The sequence below is a fragment of the Odocoileus virginianus genome, chromosome 20 (assembly GCF_023699985.2).
Source record: "Odocoileus virginianus isolate 20LAN1187 ecotype Illinois chromosome 20, Ovbor_1.2, whole genome shotgun sequence".
Taxonomy (NCBI): Eukaryota; Metazoa; Chordata; class Mammalia; order Artiodactyla; family Cervidae; genus Odocoileus; species Odocoileus virginianus.
Genome location: NC_069693.1, coordinates 3,029,694 through 3,048,543, shown reverse-complemented (window position 1 = coordinate 3,048,543; position 18,850 = coordinate 3,029,694). Strand labels below are relative to the sequence as shown.

Sequence of the window (18,850 nt, the reverse complement as noted above, 5' to 3'; positions counted from 1 at the left end):
GCGCGATTCTCGGCGACGGAGGACGTGCGCCCTGCAGCCAGACAATTCTCGCTACAGCCCTCGGGGGGCGTGTCAGGCAGCGCAGAGCCAATCCGTGGCCGAGGAAGCAGCAACAGGGCGGGGCCTTCCCCTTGCCAATTGGAAGTGCCAGGAGGTGGGCCTGTTTGGTCCGCGGACGGCTGAGGCGCCATGAATATTTTACCCAAGAAGAGCTGGCACGTCCGGAACAAGGACAATGTCGCCCGCGTGCGGCGTGACGAGGCCCGAGCCCGGGAGGAGGAGAAAGAGCGTGAGCGGAGGGCGCTGCTCGCTCAGCAGGAGGTGAGCCCCGGGCCCGAGCGGACGCGGCGCCGCGGCTCAGCGCGCAGGCGCCCCGGGAGGCACCGGGAGCGGGGCAGTGCCAGACGCAGGGCGGCGCGCAGGCGCGGGGCACCCCGGGCGGACCTCGGGCCGGGCTCCCGGGAGGTGCCTGCGGACCGTGCCGTCGCCCGCCTCGACCTCTCCTTGGTCCTCTTCGAGGGCCGGAGTAGGGGCTCGTGAATAATCGGAGCCCTGGGCAGCTCACGGAAATTCGGGCCACTTGTTAGTTACCTGTACAAACACCCAGTGTAGTGAGCTCCTGCTGTCTCCTGGTAGCTCAGACAGTAAAGAGTCTGCCTGCAGTGCGGGAGATCGGGTTCAACCTCTGGGGTCGGGAAGATCCCCTGGAGGAGGAAATGGCGACCCGCTCCAGTATTCTTGCCTGGAGAATCCCCTGGATGAAGGAGCCTGGTGGGCTACATACCATGGGGTCGCAAGGAGTCGGACACGACTGAGCGACTTCACTTTAGCTTTTCATTGTTGTTTACCCCGTGCAAAGCGCTTGATTTGCAAAGTTTCTCGAGCCCTGTTCCTTCTCAGCCGGGCAGTTCTCTCCCTTCGGCAGAGAAGTGAGGTGGCTTCAGAGGAGACACAGCGAAGCGACAGTGGTATTAGTCCAGGTGCGCCGGGCACGCCTTTTGCCTGCACCGCTGCACGCAGACACTAGAAGCTCTCGTTGTAACTCCTCACCTGTTTGGTTTACACCTAGCTTCCAGTCCTTTGACTAATCCGATAGCCAGCACTGGCTGGGAGGTAGTCAGGGTTTTTAAAGTTCACATCTATAGACTTCCCTAGTGGTCCAGTGGCTTCCAATGCAGGGGGCCCAGGTTCAGTCCCTGGTTAGGGAAATAGATCTCACATGCTATAACTAAGATCTGGTGCAGCCAAAGTAGTATTTTTTAAGTTCACGGTTACCAGTAGAAATTGGAAATCAAATGGGCATAGTGACTTGGCGCCCTGCCTGTCCTAATAGATGTTTTGGCTGCCTTTATGGCTGTTTTCATTGTGTCAAAGATGAACCCCCATGGTTTACTGTTTGGAAGGTGGCTTACAAACCACGCCTTGCCTCATTGCTCCACCCTCTCCCCAGGAAGGGTCAGGTGCCTCTTCTGGGTTCCCAGCACCCCTGCTCCCTTCCTTCGAGCCCTTAGCACCACGGCCTGTGATTTTCCATGGTTGGCACCAGGCTCAAGAGTCCCTTGGGTTACAGCTAGGTTCTCAGTGTTCTGCCTGTAACTTTCTTTTCCTCCAGGCCCGCACAGAATTCCTACGGAAGAAAGCCAGGCATCAGAACTCACTTCCTGCACTGCAAGCAGCAGAAGCGGGAGCCCCAGGCAGTTCTGGCCCCGTGGACCTGTTCCGGGAGCTGCTGGAAGAAGGGAAAGGGGTGACGAGAGGCAATAGAGAATACGAGGAAGAGAAGCGACAGGAGAAGGTAAGCTGGTCTCACCCTCTTCCTCAGATTGTGGGTGGAGCTGGGGGTGGGGGTGCACCCTACCCTCAGGTGTGACTACAGGGGTGTTTAGGGACATGGTGGCAATTAAACAAGCTAGAGAACTCAGACCAGTATTAGAACGTAGCATGTAAGAGGTGCTGGCTATTGCCAGGTGCTAGGTAGACCCCATCAGGTCTCTAACCTGATGTGCAGACCCTGATGTTTGGGAAGTTAAGCTTTTAAAATGTAAATCAGCTGCTGCCCTGACCTGCCCTCAGGGATTTCCCATCAGACGAAACTGCCTCGACCTCAGTCACTCCTCTGCCTGGCTTGCTTCCAGGTTTGTTTTTTATCTCCCCAAAGATGCTGCCTTTGAACCCTAACCTAAGCAGCTCCCTCCTTCCTGTGCTGTTTGCTGCTGAAGCTGCCCTTGTGCCCCAGAGCGGGGCGCCCCGGGGACTGGTCTGTTAAGTCCTAGCAGCTGGTGGAGTCGGCTCCTGACAGGCTCTGCTGGCTGAATGTCTGGTTCTGCCTCCGCGGGAACCTTGGCTCCCTCAGAGGGAACATGCTTCCTGTTCTTTCACATCTTCTGTCTCCCTCAGGAGAGGCAAGAGAAAGCCCTGGGCATCCTGACGTACCTGGGCCAGAGTGCAGCAGAAGCCCAGACTCAGCCCCCATGGTACCAGCTGCCCCCAAGGCGGGGCAGCACCCCCTCTGGTCCAGGACCCGATGAGAAGATCAAGAGCCGTCTGGACCCGCTGCAGGAGATGCAGAAGCACTTGGGGAAGAAGAGAAAGCACAGCGGAGACAGTGGCAGTCACAGCACCAAGGAAAAGAAGGGGCCCGAGAGACAACGACCCAAAGAGTGAGGAGCCTCCCTCGGCCGCGGCCACCACGGGAGCTCTGGTTGAGGCGGGGCTCTGGGGCCTGCAAGGTCAAGCCCGTTTTTGTAACTCCGTTGAACGTTTCCAGCCTTGTTCTCAGGTCTGCAGAGACTACGTGATATTATAAGGCCGCTGCTCCGGTGGCTGGGGGGACATCTGCTCAGCTGCTTGCTGAGACCTGTTGTTCACGTTGTATAGGTTGGGTCCTGACAGATGAAATTCAGTGAGAGGGAAGCGCTGAGGCTGTTTCTGAGACCAGAGTCTGAGGAGCAGAGGTCCGAGTAAACAGGCGTGCTTGTGTTCCTAGGACGCCAGACCCCTAGGTGCAGGCTGGCACCCCGCCGGGCCCTTCCTCCCACAGAGGGGGTAAGCCAGGCAGTGCACAGGGCCGCCCAGCTGAGGACTGGCGGCGGTCACTGCCCGTCGGGGCACCGAGGCCAGCTGCCGGGTCCCAGCGTCAGACCCCTGCCCTCCGAGGGGCTGGGCCTCCAGCTTCCCACACTGACTGTCCTCTCCCCCCAGGCCTCCGTCCCTGGAGCAGCTCCGAGCGGACCGTCTGCGGCGGGAAGCAGCTGAGAGGGCGCGGGCGGAGGCCTTGCTGGCCCGGGTGGGCGGCGCAGCGGCCCTGGAGGAGCAGCCGGAAGAGGTGGACGAGCGGCGGAGGCGGTACAACTCGCAGTTCAACCCCCAGCTGGCCCGGCGCCCACGCCGGCAGGACCCACCGGCGGCTCCCTGACTCTCAAGGGGGGGAGAGGAGAGGCCGCTGCTGCCAGCCGTCATATAAAACTATTTATTCATAAATATTTTCCAAAATGAAAATAGGTTTACCAAAAAATGTCCCTCACTGGGGAGGGGAGGGGGCGGCCCTGGCCCGGGCCCGGGGCGGGCTGGGGGAGCCTCCTGGCTCCCCGCTGCCGGGAGCAGGGCTGCCGAGGCCGGGCGCCGTCCCCGGGGCGGGGCCCTCACCTGGGCGGGATCGCATGCGGGGAGGGGAGGCGGGGCCGGTGTCACTGGAGGTCCCGGTCCTCCAGGTAGCGGTACTCAAAGGTGAAGCCTTCCTTCTTCCGCTGGCCCCACTTCTCGTAGTCAAAGTAGATGTAGGTGCCCTGGCCAGGGGAGAAGGCGGTCAGTGAGGGCACAGTGCTTGGGGTCCGGCCGGAGGGCCGGCGCTCAGGTCCCGATTCGCGCATGCGCCCCGTCCCTGCATCCGCAGGAGGCTCTTCTCGGGCGGGAACATGCTCGCCCCGAGGTGGAGCAGGGCCTGGCTCCTGCCGCTCCTTGCGATGGCTGTGCCCTTGGAGCACTGATCACTGCTGAGTGTGAGGCACACCCTCGAGGCCTCGGAACAGGCTGGAGCCTCAGTCCAGGCATGCTGCCGGGACAGATGATGTATTGTGGGATGTTGTGGGAACTTCTGAGGGGCTGACAACCTAGAAATACACTCCCTTCAGAGGGTTACGGCCGAATGGGCAGGGGACAGGGCTGCAGTCAGTGTCCAGGAGACACCATGGGGAGGGCGGGTTCTGAGTGAATGGTGGGCGTGCTTCAGAGAACCTGCAAGAACGCAAGGGAGGCCCTTGTTCAGGACCCTGGGCTCTGCTGAAGGCTTGGAGAAGCCACCATGGAACACGCCAACTACAAGTTGAAACGAAGCACATCACAGCCAGGACACTACATAGCAGGCACTGGTACTACTTACATGTGATCAACTCATTTAATCCTCACAACAACTGCGTTAAGGGAGGCCCTGTCACCCCATTTTTACAGATAAGGAGATGGAGACACACGTTCACATGAACCGTCCAGTCACCAGCCAGAGCTGGGTTCAAACCCAGGTGGTTTGGCTCGGTGAAGTGGAGGCGCTCGTGCTTGTTAGAATGAGAACACTTCCCCCTCCGTGTTGCCGAGCCCCTGCCCTGCTGGGTGTAGGGAGTGTCGCGTGCGCCCCGATCTTGGGTGGGAGATCCTGCATCCCCCACCCCCGGCTGGAGGCGAGGCAGGGCCAGGCTGTGCAGGGCTGGGAGGCACCTCGGAAGCTGGCTCCTCTGGCCTGACCCGGAGCCGGCCAGGCCGCCCGAGGGGTGCTACGTGGACTCGGCCCACAGGGCCCAGGCAGATGGGGCGCGGGGAGGGGCCCTCACCTGCTCAAACTCATCCGTGATGGTCTTGGGCTCCTCGTGCCTCTGGAACCACATCATGTACTTGGTGTGGAACCGCCAGGACTGCTTCTTCAGGGCCTTGGCTGCCAGGTACTGCGCCTTTGTGCCCTGGGGAAGCGGAGGTGGGGGGCTCAGGGCTTGGGGCTGGGGCAGGGCGGCAGGCTGAGCCCCAGCCCCGCCACAGACCGAGCCGGGCCGGGGCACAGAACACGCCGGCGCGGCTCAGAAAGGAAAGGAGGCAGGAAGTGGGAAGTGTTTTCAGAAACGCTCTGAGAAGGAGAGAGATTAATCGTGATGAGAGCCGAGAGCAGGCAGTTTCAAGACTTTCCCAAGGCGGGCTGAGGGCAGAGATCACGGCGGACTCACTGGGGTCGCAGAGGGGGAATGGCTCCCTGCTGGTCCCCAGGGAGGCCTGAGAACGTACGCGTGGTGCCAGGCCGTCAGGGCGGGTGGCTGGGCGCTGTGGGCCGTGCCCACAGTGCTGGGGCGGGCAGGCTCCCTGCTGTTTGTTGCCCTGGACGGGCCGGCCCCAACCTCAGCAGCCCTAACCCTCCTGCTGGAGCGAGTGGGGGCGGGCTGGGGGGACTGGGAGGGTGCGGTCCCGGAAGCCGCAGAGGGGCACCCACCTCACCCCTGCAGCCCAAGAGGGCGGCGGGGCTGGCGGCGAAGCTGGGGGGCCCTGCTGTACCTCCAGATAGTAGAAGATGAAGAAGAGCGTCTCGGTGGACAGGCGCTGGTAGAACTCCACGGTGTCCGAGTGTGGGGGCGGCATCTGGTGGTGGTAGGGGGGCGTCGGGCAGGGGTTCCGGGGCAGGTACTGCCTGTGGGGGATGGGGGAGTCAGGGCCAGCCGAGGGCAGTGGGTGGGCCACGGCCCTGCCCCTGCTCCCCACGGGCCCTCACCGGATGCGCTCCGAGTCCGAGGGGTGGGGCATGTGGTGCCAGGCAGCCTCCTCCATGGCCTGCTGGTACAGCTGCTCCTTGGTGAGGGGCACCGGGCCCAGCGGACACACGCCCAGCGACAGCGGGATGCTCACCTCCGACAGCTGCAGGGGGGGCTGGGCCGAGGCCGGGGGCGCCGCGCTGCTGCTCAGGAGGATGTCTGCAGGGCAGGGGGCGGCAAGTGTGAGGCCGTGGCATGCAGCCAGCCTGGCAGGCCCACCCCAGCCCCGGCCGCTCACCTCGCTCGGTCAGGTGCAGCGTGGGCACGGGGTCCTCGATGCCAGAGCTGATGGCCGCACGCTCCGCCATGGACTTCAGGGAGCTCAGGGGCTCGGGGGCCTGGGGAGGAAGGGTGGCTGGCTGAGGCCAGGGCTGCGGGTGGGCCCTGGTCCTCGCGGTCGGCACGTCCGCCTCTCTGCTGGGGTTTGGCTGAGCTGAAGCTGTCCATGTAGGACAAGGTCCAGCAGCGCTGGGCGGTGGGGAGAAGACCCAAGCACAGCCGAGCGCCTGCCTACCGGGGTGCCCCCGGGACCCCGCACTGCAGACGGTCAGCACCGTGGGAGTCCCACTGGGCACCCGCTTCTCTGCACGCCTGCATGCTGGAAGGCCTGGCCGGAGGGCCCCCACTCGGCCCCCGCAGCTGCTCTGGCCTCCTCACCCCACACCAGCAGTGACGAGGCTCCGCCCTGCTGCTCGGGCTCCCTTACCCCACAGCGTGCTGTGCACACAGGCTCCACGGGGACCTTTCCACCCGGGTCTCTCCTGTCATCTCTCCTCAAAACCTTTCTACCCGTCCCCACCGCTCATTCAGTAACCGGAAGAAACAAAATGTGCACCAGTGTCAGGAACCTCAAGACTTGTTTTTCTCCAGAGAAATAAATGCACACACGGAGTTTCCCTGTTCATTGTACGTCTCTGGGTCAAAGACGGTTCTGAGCGCATCATGAAGCCCTTCCAAAGAAGCCCTCACACTGGAGAAGGGACTGTGAACCCTTCCGTTTTCCAGTTGAAGGAAGGAAGGGGCAGGGGACAGTGCAGGCCTGGGCCTCCCGAGGAGCTGAGGGCAGACTCGCCAGCCCAGGAGGCCAAGCCTGGCCCTGCTTGCACCCGTCTGCTGAACCCGCTCAGCCTGCCACTGTGTCCCGGCAGCTGCTCCTGCGGCCACGAGCCCTCCCCTCGCCCCAGCCCTTGCCGGGGGCTCCCCAGGTTAAGGCAGATGTGCCTGTGTGGTCCGCAGCACCCCATGCCCCACCCTGACCAGACCCGCCCCAGCATCTGCAGGGAAGGTGGGAAGCGAGTTCAGCCAGCACAAAGTGGCTCAGAGCAGACGAGTCTGAACTTAAGTGTTGTTCATCTTCCAAGGGAAGGAGACAGTGAGCCCCAGACAGTCAGTCGCGTGAAAGGACAGGCTTATGGGGCAAACTGGGGACAGACTGACGGCTGGAAGGAAGCAGGTGACAGTGGTCACAAGGAGTGAACACGTACAAGCAGGAGTGAGGCAAGGGTCCAGGAAGACAGGGACCCCGGCGCAGAGCGGCAGAGGCTAGAGCCGAGGTGACAGGGCAGGTGTACTGGAGAGGAGCTGGGGAGCCGCGCGGGCTGGAGGAGGGGCCCCAGGGGGCGTGGGGAGCTGGGCGGAGGCATGGGCCCACCTTGATCTCAGGTGCGGCGCTGAACTGCGGAGGCCCGTTCAGCAGGCTGCCAGCTGCCTTGGCTTCACTGAAGCTGGGTGTCGGGGAGCTGGGGGGGTTCACGGGGAGCGGCACCAGGAGGCTGGGTGCCCCCGCGTTGTTCCCTGAGCCTGGGGCCACGCCCCCGGCACCCGCTGGGGCTGTGGCGCTGGGTTCCTTCCTGCAGAGGGGAGCAGATGGGCGCAGGCTCAGGGGACGGTCCCAAGTGGGGCAGACAGGGAGACTCAGCGGTCGGGAAGGTCACAGAGGGAGCGCGCCCAGTGGGGCTGGCCGGCGGGGTGCGGTCAGGACAGGGCGCTACTTGGGAACGTGAATCCTCAGGAGGCCTCCCCTGCAGTGGCCGGTGCCGGAGGATGCGGGAATGCCCACCCAGAGCCTGGGGAGGCACCTGGGGTCAGCCCGCATCCCCCACAGGAGGGGAGCACGCACTCGGGGTGTTCTCCTGGAAGGAGAGCCCCACGGGGGAGGGGGGCTGCCCTGAGACCTGGAGGAGTGCAGAGAAGAGGGGTGCAGGGACCCGCACTTGGAGAAGTGGACGCAGACCTGCCCATGGAGCTGGGCCCTGGGGCAGGACACAGCCAAGGAGAGGCAGAGCACCCAGCAGTGTGGGGCCCCGAGAACAGCCCTGCTCGGACGGGGGCTTCTGGGGAGGGCTCACTGGCGCAGACAGGCATGTGTCTGCGCCCTGGGGCAATGGCCGTGCCAAAGGCTGCACGACCCTCTGCACACTCACGTGGTGCTGGGAGGCGGGTTGTGGGGGCCGGGCGGGGGGCCCAGGGCTTGGCCACCCGAGCTGCCACCCGCTGTGCTGTTGAGCGCCGCCTCTGCCGGGCTGTCCGCCACCACCGAGCTGTAACCTGATGGGCGAGAGGGGTCAACGGCAGCCTCCAGTGCAGCCCCCCCAGGTCTCCCCCACCGCCCCCACTTACTGGTGGCGCCGTTCTGCTTGCCACCGCCTCCGCCTCCGCCGCTGTTGCCCCCACCACCTCCGCCGCCGCCTCCCGCCCCAGGCTGGGCGCTGGGGGGCCGGGGCTGGGTGCTGCTGGGCCCACTGGGGGCTGGCGGGGCCACAGCCTGGGCGTAGGGGGCGGGGGTGCCCGCGCTGTGGCTGGGCGCCGGGCTGGCCTTGGCACCCAGGGCGCTCGTGGGGGCGGCTGCAGCCGGGGCGCCGTTGCTGCCAGGGGCAGCGCTCAGGGTGGAGGCGGCAGGTGGGGGGCCGGGCGGGTAGCTGGGCGGCACAGCCGGGGACTGAGGGTGCTGGCTGCTGTGGACGGGCTTGGAGCCGTTTTTGGCTGGAGACTGCGGGTAGGAGGGAAGAGAGGGTCAGGACCCAGGGGGCCACCTGCACACCCTCCCCCCAACAAGGCCCATCCTTGTTGGCCTTGCTACCCTGGCCCTCACGAGGACCCGGTGGCTTCCAGCTCCACGCTAACAACACTCACACGTTTCCAGCCCGCATCCAGCCCACCACATCCTGCCTGGACAATGCCCTGCAACATCCCACAGGGACCTGAGACCCCATCTGAGACCCCGTCTGATGAGGGACACCCCCACGACGTCCCACAGGGACCTGAGACCCCATCAGATGATGGGGGGACACCCCCACGACGTCCCACGGGGAACTGAGACCCCGTCTGATGATGTGGGGACACCCCCACGACGTCCCACAGGGACCCGAGACCCCATCAGATGATGGGGGACACCCCCACGACGTCCCACAGGGACCCGAGACCCCATCAGATGATGGGGGACACCCCCACGACGTCCCACAGGGGCCCGAGACCCCATCAGATGAGGGGGGACACCCCCACGACGTCCCGCGGGGACCCGAGACCCCATCAGATGATGGGGGACACCCCCACGACGTCCCACAGGGACCCGAGACCCCATCAGATGATGGGGGACACCCCCACGACGTCCCGCGGGGACCCGAGACCCCATCAGATGATGGGGGACACCCCCACGACGTCCCGCGGGGACCCGAGACCCCATCAGATGATGGGGGACACCCCCACGACGTCCCGCGGGGACCCGAGACCCCATCAGATGATGGGGGACACCCCCACGACGTCCCGCGGGGACCCGAGACCCCATCAGATGATGGCGGGACACCCCCACGACGTCCCGCGGGGACCCGAGACCCCATCAGATGATGGGGGGACACCCCCACGACATCCCGCGGGGACCCGAGACCCCATCAGATGATGGGGGGACACCCCCACGACGTCCCGCGGGGACCCGAGACCCCATCAGATGATGGGGGACACCCCCACGACGTCCCGCGGGGACCCGAGACCCATCAGATGATGGGGGGACACCCCCACGACGTCCTGCGGGGACCTGAGACCCCATCAAATGATGGGGGGACAGCCCCCTGACGTCCCGTGGGGACCTGAGACCCCATCTGATGACGGGGGGGACACCCCCATGACATCCCACATCTGATGACCCAGGAGGTGGAGGAAGTAGTGGGAACCACAAATGTCTTCAGGATGAGGTAGCTGTATCCAACATGCTGTGTTTAAAAACACAACAGGAATTCTCAAACTGTCCCTAAAATAACTTTGGAGGCCACTGGCGACCCCCACACCGCAAAGTGGAGCCCGGAGCCCAGTGACAAGCCCATGCCCGCCCCGAGGCCGAGCTGCTGCCGCCTGCGCTCACGCCCCCAGGCAGTAGGCCCCACCGCCGCCCCGATCGCCCCGCTGCCTCCCAGGCCCTCAAGCCCACTGAGTGCCGAGCAGGACTCACGACCCAGACTCTGCTTGCTTCCTGGCACCACGCTCGTCACCCCGTCCCATCCCAGCTTCACCACCCTGGCCTCAGGGTTGCCCTGGGGACCAGCCCTCCCAGGAGCCCACACTCCCCCTAAGACCCCTTCGGGTGTGATGGGATCCCTACAGCGTGCCCCCGTCCAAGCAGAGGCTCGGGAGGGGAGGCCTGTGGTGCACAGAGCCAAGGCCCAGGGCGCCCCCAAGCAACGCAACCCGCGCAGTTCCTGACCTCTCGCTACTCAGGCTTGCTCGGCCCCTCGAGAGCTGCTCCACCAGGAGAGCTGCTCCACCACTGTGGGCCCCTCAGCCCCAGCCTGAGGTCCCGTACTCCGTGAGCCCAGCGCGCCTGGCCGGCGCCCCGCCACGCTTCCCGGCCCCAACACGACAGGCCTGCTTCCCGCTGCCGCCTCACGGGGCGATCCTCCTCTAATGCCCAGGCCCGCCATCTCTGCCGGGAAGCACCCGCCGACCATGCCTTGCCGCTGCTGCAGGCCTCCCCAGGCCCACCCAGCGTGTCCCCGGAGCCCCGCACGAGGGCCATGCTCAGGTCTCAGCAAGCCTTGGGAGCTGCGAATGGGTGAGCGCCGGCCTGTCAACGGCCAACCCCCAGCACACCCACCTGGCTGACTTCACTGTCCGTCGAGCGCCCCCTCTTCTTGTCATCTTCTGAGTTTTCCTGAGGTTCGAGAGGCGCGGTCAGGACCTGTTGAGTCTCTAGGGCCCGGACAGAGCCACCAACACCTGAACCCCCGGATCTGACACCCGCAGGCCACTTCTGGCCCCAGAGCTGCTCGGGCTTTGTGACCTTCGTTTCCAGGGAAACCTACCTAACCCTGCTCCCCAGGGCACCTGTGTTCAGGGGCCAGCACCCTCGCCAGCCTCTCAGGGACCCAGGAAGCAGCTCTCCTTAGGGAGACCCCCCTCCCCCTCCCAGGGAACAGCAGCCTAGGCACACTTCCCCCCCGTCCTCCACACCCGGACCCACAGCGGCCTTGACTGCCCTGCCAGCGATCTACAGCCGAGGGCTCAGACCCGAGACACGGAGGCTCCTGGCGGGACACCCCTGAGACCCCACCTCCGCGTCCCCAGTACTGGAGGCTCCCGGCGACGCGGCCCCCAGGCCTTACCGTGGTGCAGTTGGCTGGGCTGGGTGGGATGGGGGAGCTGGAGGTGGTCGAGGTGGGCGTGCTGCTGGACTGGTTGAAGATCTCGTCCTCCATGTGGCTGTGGCTGGGGGGGGAGGTGGCGACCAGCGCCTGTGCTGTGGGAGCGGGCAGGCGCGTCAGCGGGCGGCCCGCTCCCTGGGCCCCGCCGCCCCTGCAGGCCTGCACTGCGCTCACGAATGTCCTCGAGGTCCAGGTCGTCGTAGAGGAACTCATTCTCCTCGAAGTCGGGGTCCTGGGACGAGTCCACGTAGTACTCGACGTCGTCCTTGATCTTGCGGATGGCGTCCACCAGGATGGAGTCGTTGTCCAGCATGCGCAGGATGGTCTCCAGCATCCGCACGTGGTAGCGATGCTTCTCGATGTGCCGCTTCAGGCCCTCAATCCGGTCCTGCTTCTGCTGGCAAGCCCAGGGCCAGGCTCAGGGGCTGCGGGGCCTAGTGGCCCCCCGCCCCCACAGAGCCCAGCCTCAGTCCCTGGGCCCGTGGAGACCCCGGGCCCGCCTCCAGCCCTCCCGAGCCCACAGGAGCAGCACAGGCCTCCCAGCCCGAGATCACTGGGAACGGCAGGGAGAACCAGGGGTCCCCGCAGCTCCTGGCAACAGGCCCCATCCCACCCACCCGACCACCGGCCTCTCAGCAGCACCCCTCACCTGAGCCCGCCCACCAGCCGTGACCACCCTCTGGAGCACGGAGACCCCCTTGCCCCTGCCTCACTCTAACACCATAATGGTCACCCCCACCTGGGGGTGCATACTGTTCTTAACTGTGACCGTTTCTGTCACCACGCTGACACCCCACCCTCATCCGTGGACCCCTAAGAGGGGGCTGGGATTCAGAGGCCTGCCGCAGAGGCCCCATCACCTTCAGAACTTGACGTCTCAGTTCTCACATCTCAGTGCCAGGTGCCATCCCTCCGCTCTGCAAGGACCCGCCTCCCTCTGGCGCCTGCCCGCCCCCGTGCCATCCTCTGCCCTCCTCTGCACACAGACAGGGGCACCCCTGGAACGCAGACCGGCGGTCCTGGCTCTCCGGGACTCGGGCCCTGGGCTCTGCCTTTGTCTCAGAGCACGACTCTCCTCGGGCCAAACCAACCGCTCCTCCATGTCCCGCTGTCCGCACACCTCCTGCCCTCCTCAGGTCCTGGGCCCTCAGTGGCTGGGAGGCCATAGCGGCAGCTCCCCAGCCTCCTGCCCTCGGGGCCTCAGGCCTCACGCTTACCCTCCACCCAAGTCGAGCTCAGCACGTTCCCCCAAACCGCCCCTCCTGGCGGCCCGCTGTTCACCCAGACGCCAGACGGCACTCAAGGGATGGCCTTACCCTTCCCTGCACCACCCCCACCTGCCCACCTGCCAGCCCGCCCCTGCCCTTGACCCCTGCTCTCTGCGCTCCGGGCCCCCCACTCACATCCTTGTCGCCCTTCTTCTTGCGCGTCTGCACTGACAGGGACTCCACTTCGCTCTCAAACTGGTCCACCTGCATGTTCAGGGTGTCGATGGTGTTCTGCATGTGGAGGGGAGGCAGCAGTCAGCGGGGTCCTCGCCCCGCAGACCTGGGGCCCCGGCTCGCTCAGCCCCGCTCTGCCCCGACGCACCGTGAGCCACTGGCCGACCTCCTCCTTCTCCTTCTGGGCAGGGTCCACCTTCTGTGCCAGGCCCAGGCCCTCCTTGCTGTAGGCTTTGGTCTTGGTCTCTCGCTCCACAACTTTGAACCGTTCCATTTGCTGTGGAGACCGCCGTTGGCCGGGATCCCGAGGGCAGAAGAGCAGCTGACTCAGGGCTGGGGAGCTCCCACCGGAGCCCCAGCGGCCACTGGCTGCCTCCCCCAGCCACCTTACTCTTCTCAGGGCCTCTGTGGCCCCAGGACTCCTGCCACCCCTGCCTCTCAGACACCAACCCCGGGCTCCTACCGTCTCAATGAGCTTGCGGTTGTCTATGAGCTGCCTCTTGTCCTTGATCTCGTTGGACGCTACCCATGTCTTGATCTGGTCCCTCAGCCGCTGGAGAGGGCAATGGCAGGACAATCAGGCGGCCTCAGGGCGGCCTGGCCCCCAGCTCTCCAGCCCTCGGCTCCCCGGGACCCAGCAGTCCACGCTCCCTGTTCCCGCCGCCCTCAGGACACAGAGTCCAGGCCCCCAGCCCCCTCACTTGAAGCTTCTTAATCTCCTTCTTTAGATCAGCCTCATACTTTTCTTTCTGGTTCGCGTTGGCTGCATTGTGGAGCTGCAGACGGAGAGAATGCAGGCGTCAGTGCGGTTCTGGCTGCCCGACGGCCCACTGCAGGGGAAGACTCCAGTCTCTCTGAGGGCCAGGGACCCTGGGGGACCCACCCCCCGCGCCCACCAATCCACCCCCGAGCGCCTCCTCTGAGGTCCTCAGCATCTGGACAGGCAGGCCCTCTCCCGGCCCACACTCGGGAGCTCTCAACCTTGTCCTGTTCCCCATCCCTGGAGGTGCACCTGGAGTTTTAGGCCCGGCCCCTGTACCTTCTGCCAAATATCTTCAAATTGCTCCACGCCCTCAGACACCTTCTTGAGGCAGCGGTCAATCTCACCTGGCGGGGAGGAAAGGAGACTGTGAGCGTCCTGCCAGAGGCTGCAGGCGCCCGAAGAGTTCCGAGGAGTGAGCACGTGGCACACCGGCGGGAAGCCTGGTACCTTGGAGTTTGCGCTTGTCCGCCATCTTCCCTGCCCTACAGACGCGCTCTCTTCATACTCCCCTGGAGACGGACGCTGCTGGGACAGAGCAAGAAGAACACACGGTTACTTCCTGGCTGATGAGGGCCACAAACGAAGCCAGGAACTGCAGGGTGCGTGGAGGGTGAAGGGGGAGATGCAGTAGCTATCTGATGACAGAGATCAGGCCCAGTTCTCCTCCTCCGGCCTTGACTGCCCAGCACAGGTCTGGCCCACGAGAGGACTCTAGAAGTTTCTGACCAAGGAAATAGATTTTTTGCCTGCCTCTGACCCAGGCAGTGGAAAATTCCTAGGGCATTCCTAGTGTTACCTCTCCCCCAGGTAACACTCAAAAGGATTTCTTGGAGCAGGAAAATGGCACGCGGCCAGGTCAGGCTGACTGCTGGGGACAAGGCCTTAGACCCAGAGACAACGATTCCCCTAGAGGAGTCATGCACACAGGTGACCAGAATCGTAACACAGGGAGAGGTCACTCCTCAGACAAGTCGGTAGACAGAGACTGCTGCATCCTGTGGAGAGGAGTCGGACACCACATACACACGGTGAAGTTGTAAGGAACAGAGAGGAAGCGTGATGGGGCAGACAGAAGGTGCCTACAACTGAGAGAACGAAAACCACCCCCTTACAGAGGGCTGGACGCAAGCAGAAGACGGCCTTCGACCTCTGATAAATTTAATCCAAACGAGAATCCTTAAACCGAAGAAGATAACGCTACTAACCTACAGTGGCAACACCAAAAAGGCTTAGAGGCGTGGGGCACAGAGTGCCACCAGAGAGGCCCCGGAGAGGCGAGAGCTCCGACAGAGATGAGGGTGAAGGGAACTTCGGCGGAGGCGGGGCTATCTGGACCCATGCAGGAAGGAATTACAGGTCAGGTGCGGCGGTGCTGCAGACTCAGGGATACCTAAGCCCTCCAACAAGCCTCCTCTATGCAGAGATGGGCATTTCCAGCCTACGGCAAGTGACACGGAACCCAGAGGGGACTGAGATCACAGGAGAGCCACCAGAAGCTTTCCCTGGGAGGACGCCGCCCCTCAGGACCCAAGCCCAAGCCCAGGAGAGACGGCGAGCCTCGGGGAGGGAAGTCCCTGCAGAGGTGGGGAGGACCCGAGCAGCCCCAACTGTCCAGGCAGAACGAGCAGGTTGAGGAGCCTCGACCCAGACAGAGGTCACGCCAGGAGGGCCTCCAACAGAGAGAAGGGAGCCTCCAGGAGAGTCCTGTGCCCCAGAACTTTCCATGGGGCCAAGAACATCCTGCATCTGTGCCGTCTGTGAGCGTGGCAAAGGCAACATAGAACACAGCTACAGGCTCTGCTGCCTGGTTGAGATTCCAACAAAACGCGCTAGAAGCCACCGGAGTGACAGCGTATCAGGGAGCACGGCTTCAAACCAGCAGCAGCCCGGACGGCCCGCGCTCCAGAGGGACCCACTCTGCTGATGCCGACCTCTGAGCGGCGGGGGAGAGGGCCAAGCGAGAGGAAGAGCAGCTGGCTGACACGCCCAGGCGGGGAGCACGGGGCAGCCAGAAAAAGCCCCCAGGAGACAGTAGCACAGAGGGGCTCAAAGCGAGGCGAGGCAGCGCCTGGATCACCACGAGGCGTGCAGGGGTGCGTCTGAGCCAACACCCCGATGCTGGAGCGCAGCCTCCTGCCCGGGGGGTGGGGGCCCAGGAGGCAGACAGGAGCCTCCGCTCCCGAAGCCCCACGTGCGGCAGGGATGGGCGTTCCAACCCGGAGGGTTTACACCCCGAACAGGGCACTGCAGGCCTCGGGGGGGGGGGCTCCCCACACTAAATGGGCCTGGGCACCCAGCCCAGGAGAGGAGTTGATACCCTCTGGAGGGGGCAACAGACTGTGGCAGCAGAAGTCCCAAAGGAAGCAAGGTGCCAGGGTCAAGGAGAGCCTGAGCCAAGGAAGCGATGTTTCAGACAGAACCTCCAAGTGGGCAGGGCTGAGCCCGAGAGGAGACACCACCTGAGCTGGGGAAGGCAGCGGTTCCAGAGGAGGGCATGTATGCCGGGTCGGGTGCTCACAGCCAGGGCAGGTCAGTACTACAGGAGCTGAGAGCCTTGGCTGCAGAGGCACCATGCCCCTCACACACACACACAGCAAGGGGGAGCCTGTACCTCAGACCCCCAGGGAAGGCCTAGAAAGGGGGCTGGAGCCTGAGTCCCGAGGCAGAGAAGCCCTCCTCAGAGAAGAGCCCCAGGCTGACAGGACTGGGGCACTGCTACTCTCAAGGGGGCCGCCAGGGAGCTCCGGGGCAGGCAGGCGTGGCAGGGGTCTCAGGGGGAGAGATGCAGGTGCGCTCACCGCCCCGAGTCTCAAACAGCACCCAGGACTCTGGGAACCCTGGCCCAGGAGACTTAACCAAAACACTCCATCCAAGAGCAAGGCACATCCCCACGAGTCAGGAGGCTATACTGGGGGTAGCGGGTGAGCAGTGAGCCAGACCCACTGGAACCAACAACCACTCGAGTGGGGCTAAAACTCACACAGAAGAGCCCCCCAAACCATCACTTCACGGGAGACCACTCTGCCACACACAGGCCCGAGGAGCTGAAGCCTTAGTCCTGGAGAACTAATACCAAGCGGTCCCTAACCCTGGAGGCTGCCACGTACCGTGGGGTGAGGCACCCTGGCCTGCTGGGGAGTGGTGCTGGAAGGCCTTCCTTAATCCGGGAGGCCACTGACACCAGGAGACGGACGCACTAGGCCCTGGGGTGGAGGGGGTTATCTCCCCGCTGCAAGGCCCGGACCAAGGCTGGGGGACTGGGAAGCCCACCCCAGGGTCTTCGGTCCTGCGGAAGTGATGACAGGGGTTCTTCCCCTCAAGTCTCAGGCATCTTACCCCCCACATCAAGGAAGCTGGGCCTCAGGAGAGAGCAGACGCCAAGTTCCCCTGCTAGTGGGACATCACAAGCAGGACGGAGGCATCAGCCCTGGGCACCAGCATCGGGAAGGGTCCTCAGTCCCACAGTGGGGGCACACAAAAGGGCACAGACACCTCAAGTCCAACAGTGGTCCATGCCAACCCAACAACGACAAGACCCTACCCCTGGAGAAGGCAGCAGAGAAGTTCCTCACCCTGGGGAAAAAGCCCCACTCTGACCCCAAACCCCGCACTGCACAGGAAGCTCAGCTTGAAGAAACCTTACACCCCGAGGGGGCTCCAGCAGGGTGGTCTGGGCAGGCCTGGGCCCGGGTTCCCTGACTGCTTACACCAAGAGCAATCTTTAGGGCTGGGGAGCTTCCACAGCCACAGTGAGGAGCCCGAAATGAACACCCAGGGCCTGGACCCTTGCCCCCTGGCAGGATCACATCCCAGTGGAGGGACTGATGGGAATGGAGGCAGGAGCCTCAGACCGAGGGAAGTGACAGTGGACATGGTGAGGGCAATGGGGCGGAGAGGAGCCAAAACAACCAGTACCAAAGGACGGGAGCAGCAACCGTGCGGGAGGGGATCGCCCCTGGGCTGACAGGCAGGTCCTACTTAGAAAGAGAGGTGCTGGTGCTGCCCGCCAACAGGAGATGGCTGACCCACAGGAGCTCAGCAGTCCCACCAAGAAGACCCTGAGGCAGGAGTGACATCAAGAGGAAGTCCACACCCGGAGCAGGCTGGGCAGAGTGTGGATCCAGGAGAGAGAGCGTCCAGAAGAGCCAGGAACAGATACTCAAGAGTAACAGCCGAGGCCCAAGTGGGCAACACCGAGAACAGTCGTGACACCGGCAGGGGAAGGCCTGGGCTGAGGGCTGTGCAAGCCTTAGACCTGGTGGACTTGTCAAGCCTTAGACTTGGAGGACTTGTTACTACAGAGACAGAAACTTGGGCTGAGACTCCAAGCTCTGGAGCTGATGTCTTCACTCCAGGGAACTGACACCCACCCCCGCCCCGACCCCTTCCCCAAAGAGAGTGGCGCCCGCGGTGGGAAGGGAGCGGGGAAGAGGGATCCCTGGCCCCGGGAAGGGTGACCCCCCCCTCTCCTCGTCCGGGGGAGTCGCAGCCCTACACCCACGCGAAGGGGGCAGCCTCAACCGGAGACCGCCCCCCACCAGCACAGGGGCTGCAGCCGAGGGGTGGGGGGCAGGCACCTGAGCCCCGAGAGGGCGGGCACCTGCGGCCAGGGGCGCCTCCATCCTTCCAGCGAGGAGCCAATACCGACGCGGAGAGGGGCGGGCACCTCGCACCCTCACACCCCACGGGGGCCCGACGCGGACGCCGCGCGGGGCCGGGGTCGCGGGAAGACCCCCGGGCGCGGCTGAGGGGCGTGGAGGAGGAGGGCGTGCGTGCGGGGGCCGCGCACCGCCCGGCAGACTGCGAGCGCCAGGGCCGCGCGGGGGCGGGGGCGCCGCGCCGGCCATGTCGCGACAGGCGGCGGGGTCGCAGGGGCGGGAGGCGGCGGGGAAGGCGGCCGACGGCGCCGAGGGAGGAGGGGAAGGGGTCCGGCCCAGTCGAGCCTGACGCTCTCACCACAGGAGCTGGCGCCGCCGCTGAGGAGCGTATCGCGACAGGCGGGGGAGGCGAGCGCCCGCCGCCTTATTCTCGCGCCCCGGGCCCGGGCGCTATCGCGATAGCGGCGCGAAGCGGAAGTGGGGTGGGGGGATGTGGGCCCGGGGTTGTTCTGACGACGGGGTCGGGGCTCAAGGGAGGCCGCGGCGTCTGCCGAAGGCTCCGCGGAAGCTGACCGGGCCCGGTCCAAGATGGCGGCGGCGGAGGAGGCCTCCCCTCCTCTCTTCTCGTCTCTGGCGC

At 64.7% G+C, this 18,850-nt stretch overlaps 2 protein-coding genes across 5 annotated transcripts; one reads left to right on the top strand and one right to left on the bottom strand.

Moving 5' to 3' along the window:
* Positions 1-12: 12 nt before the first annotated feature.
* LENG1 (leukocyte receptor cluster member 1) lies at positions 13-3,498 on the top strand. The gene is made up of 4 exons (XM_020895567.2): positions 13-321; positions 1,613-1,795; positions 2,398-2,660; positions 3,202-3,498. Exons 1-4 carry the CDS (start codon positions 190-192, stop codon positions 3,413-3,415), a joined length of 792 nt encoding a protein of 263 aa, XP_020751226.2. The 5' UTR covers positions 13-189; the 3' UTR covers positions 3,416-3,498.
* On the bottom strand, positions 3,456-18,807 carry CNOT3 (CCR4-NOT transcription complex subunit 3). Of its 4 annotated transcripts, none has more exons than XM_070450268.1 (18): positions 18,572-18,807; positions 14,063-14,140; positions 13,892-13,959; positions 13,554-13,628; positions 13,316-13,405; positions 13,001-13,129; positions 12,814-12,909; positions 11,585-11,807; positions 11,372-11,505; positions 10,864-10,920; positions 8,400-8,769; positions 8,204-8,327; positions 7,432-7,630; positions 6,019-6,118; positions 5,741-5,939; positions 5,527-5,659; positions 4,821-4,946; positions 3,456-3,785 (listed from the first exon to the last, which is right to left on the bottom strand). In XM_070450268.1, exons 2-18 carry the CDS (start codon positions 14,085-14,087, stop codon positions 3,687-3,689), a joined length of 2,247 nt encoding a protein of 748 aa, XP_070306369.1. In that variant the 5' UTR covers positions 14,088-14,140; positions 18,572-18,807; the 3' UTR covers positions 3,456-3,686. The 4 variants fall into 4 exon arrangements, with proteins under 4 accessions (XP_070306369.1, XP_070306368.1, XP_020751232.2 ...); XM_070450267.1 differs by having other exon boundaries at positions 14,063-14,137; XM_020895573.2 differs by having other exon boundaries at positions 11,585-11,804; positions 14,063-14,137; positions 18,572-18,806.
* Positions 18,808-18,850: the final 43 nt, after the last annotated feature.

What these genes read in the sequence shown, in the direction of transcription:
- LENG1 (XM_020895567.2), top strand. Translation starts at nt 190, where the DNA reads ATGAATATTTTACCCAAGAAGAGCTGGCACGTCCGGAACAAGGACAAT. An exon ending in CGCTGCTCGCTCAGCAGGAG is followed by an intron (nt 322 to 1,612) that starts GTGAGCCCCGGG and finishes CTTTTCCTCCAG; the next exon opens with GCCCGCACAGAATTCCTACG. An exon ending in AAGAGAAGCGACAGGAGAAG is followed by an intron (nt 1,796 to 2,397) that starts GTAAGCTGGTCT and finishes TGTCTCCCTCAG; the next exon opens with GAGAGGCAAGAGAAAGCCCT.
- CNOT3 (XM_070450268.1), bottom strand. Translation starts at nt 14,087, where the DNA reads ATGGCGGACAAGCGCAAACTCCAAG. An exon ending in AGGTCGGCCAGTGGCTCACG is followed by an intron (nt 12,910 to 13,000) that starts GTGCGTCGGGGC and finishes CTCCACATGCAG; the next exon opens with AACACCATCGACACCCTGAA. An exon ending in GCCCAGCCAACTGCACCACG is followed by an intron (nt 10,921 to 11,371) that starts GTAAGGCCTGGG and finishes CTCGAACCTCAG; the next exon opens with GAAAACTCAGAAGATGACAA.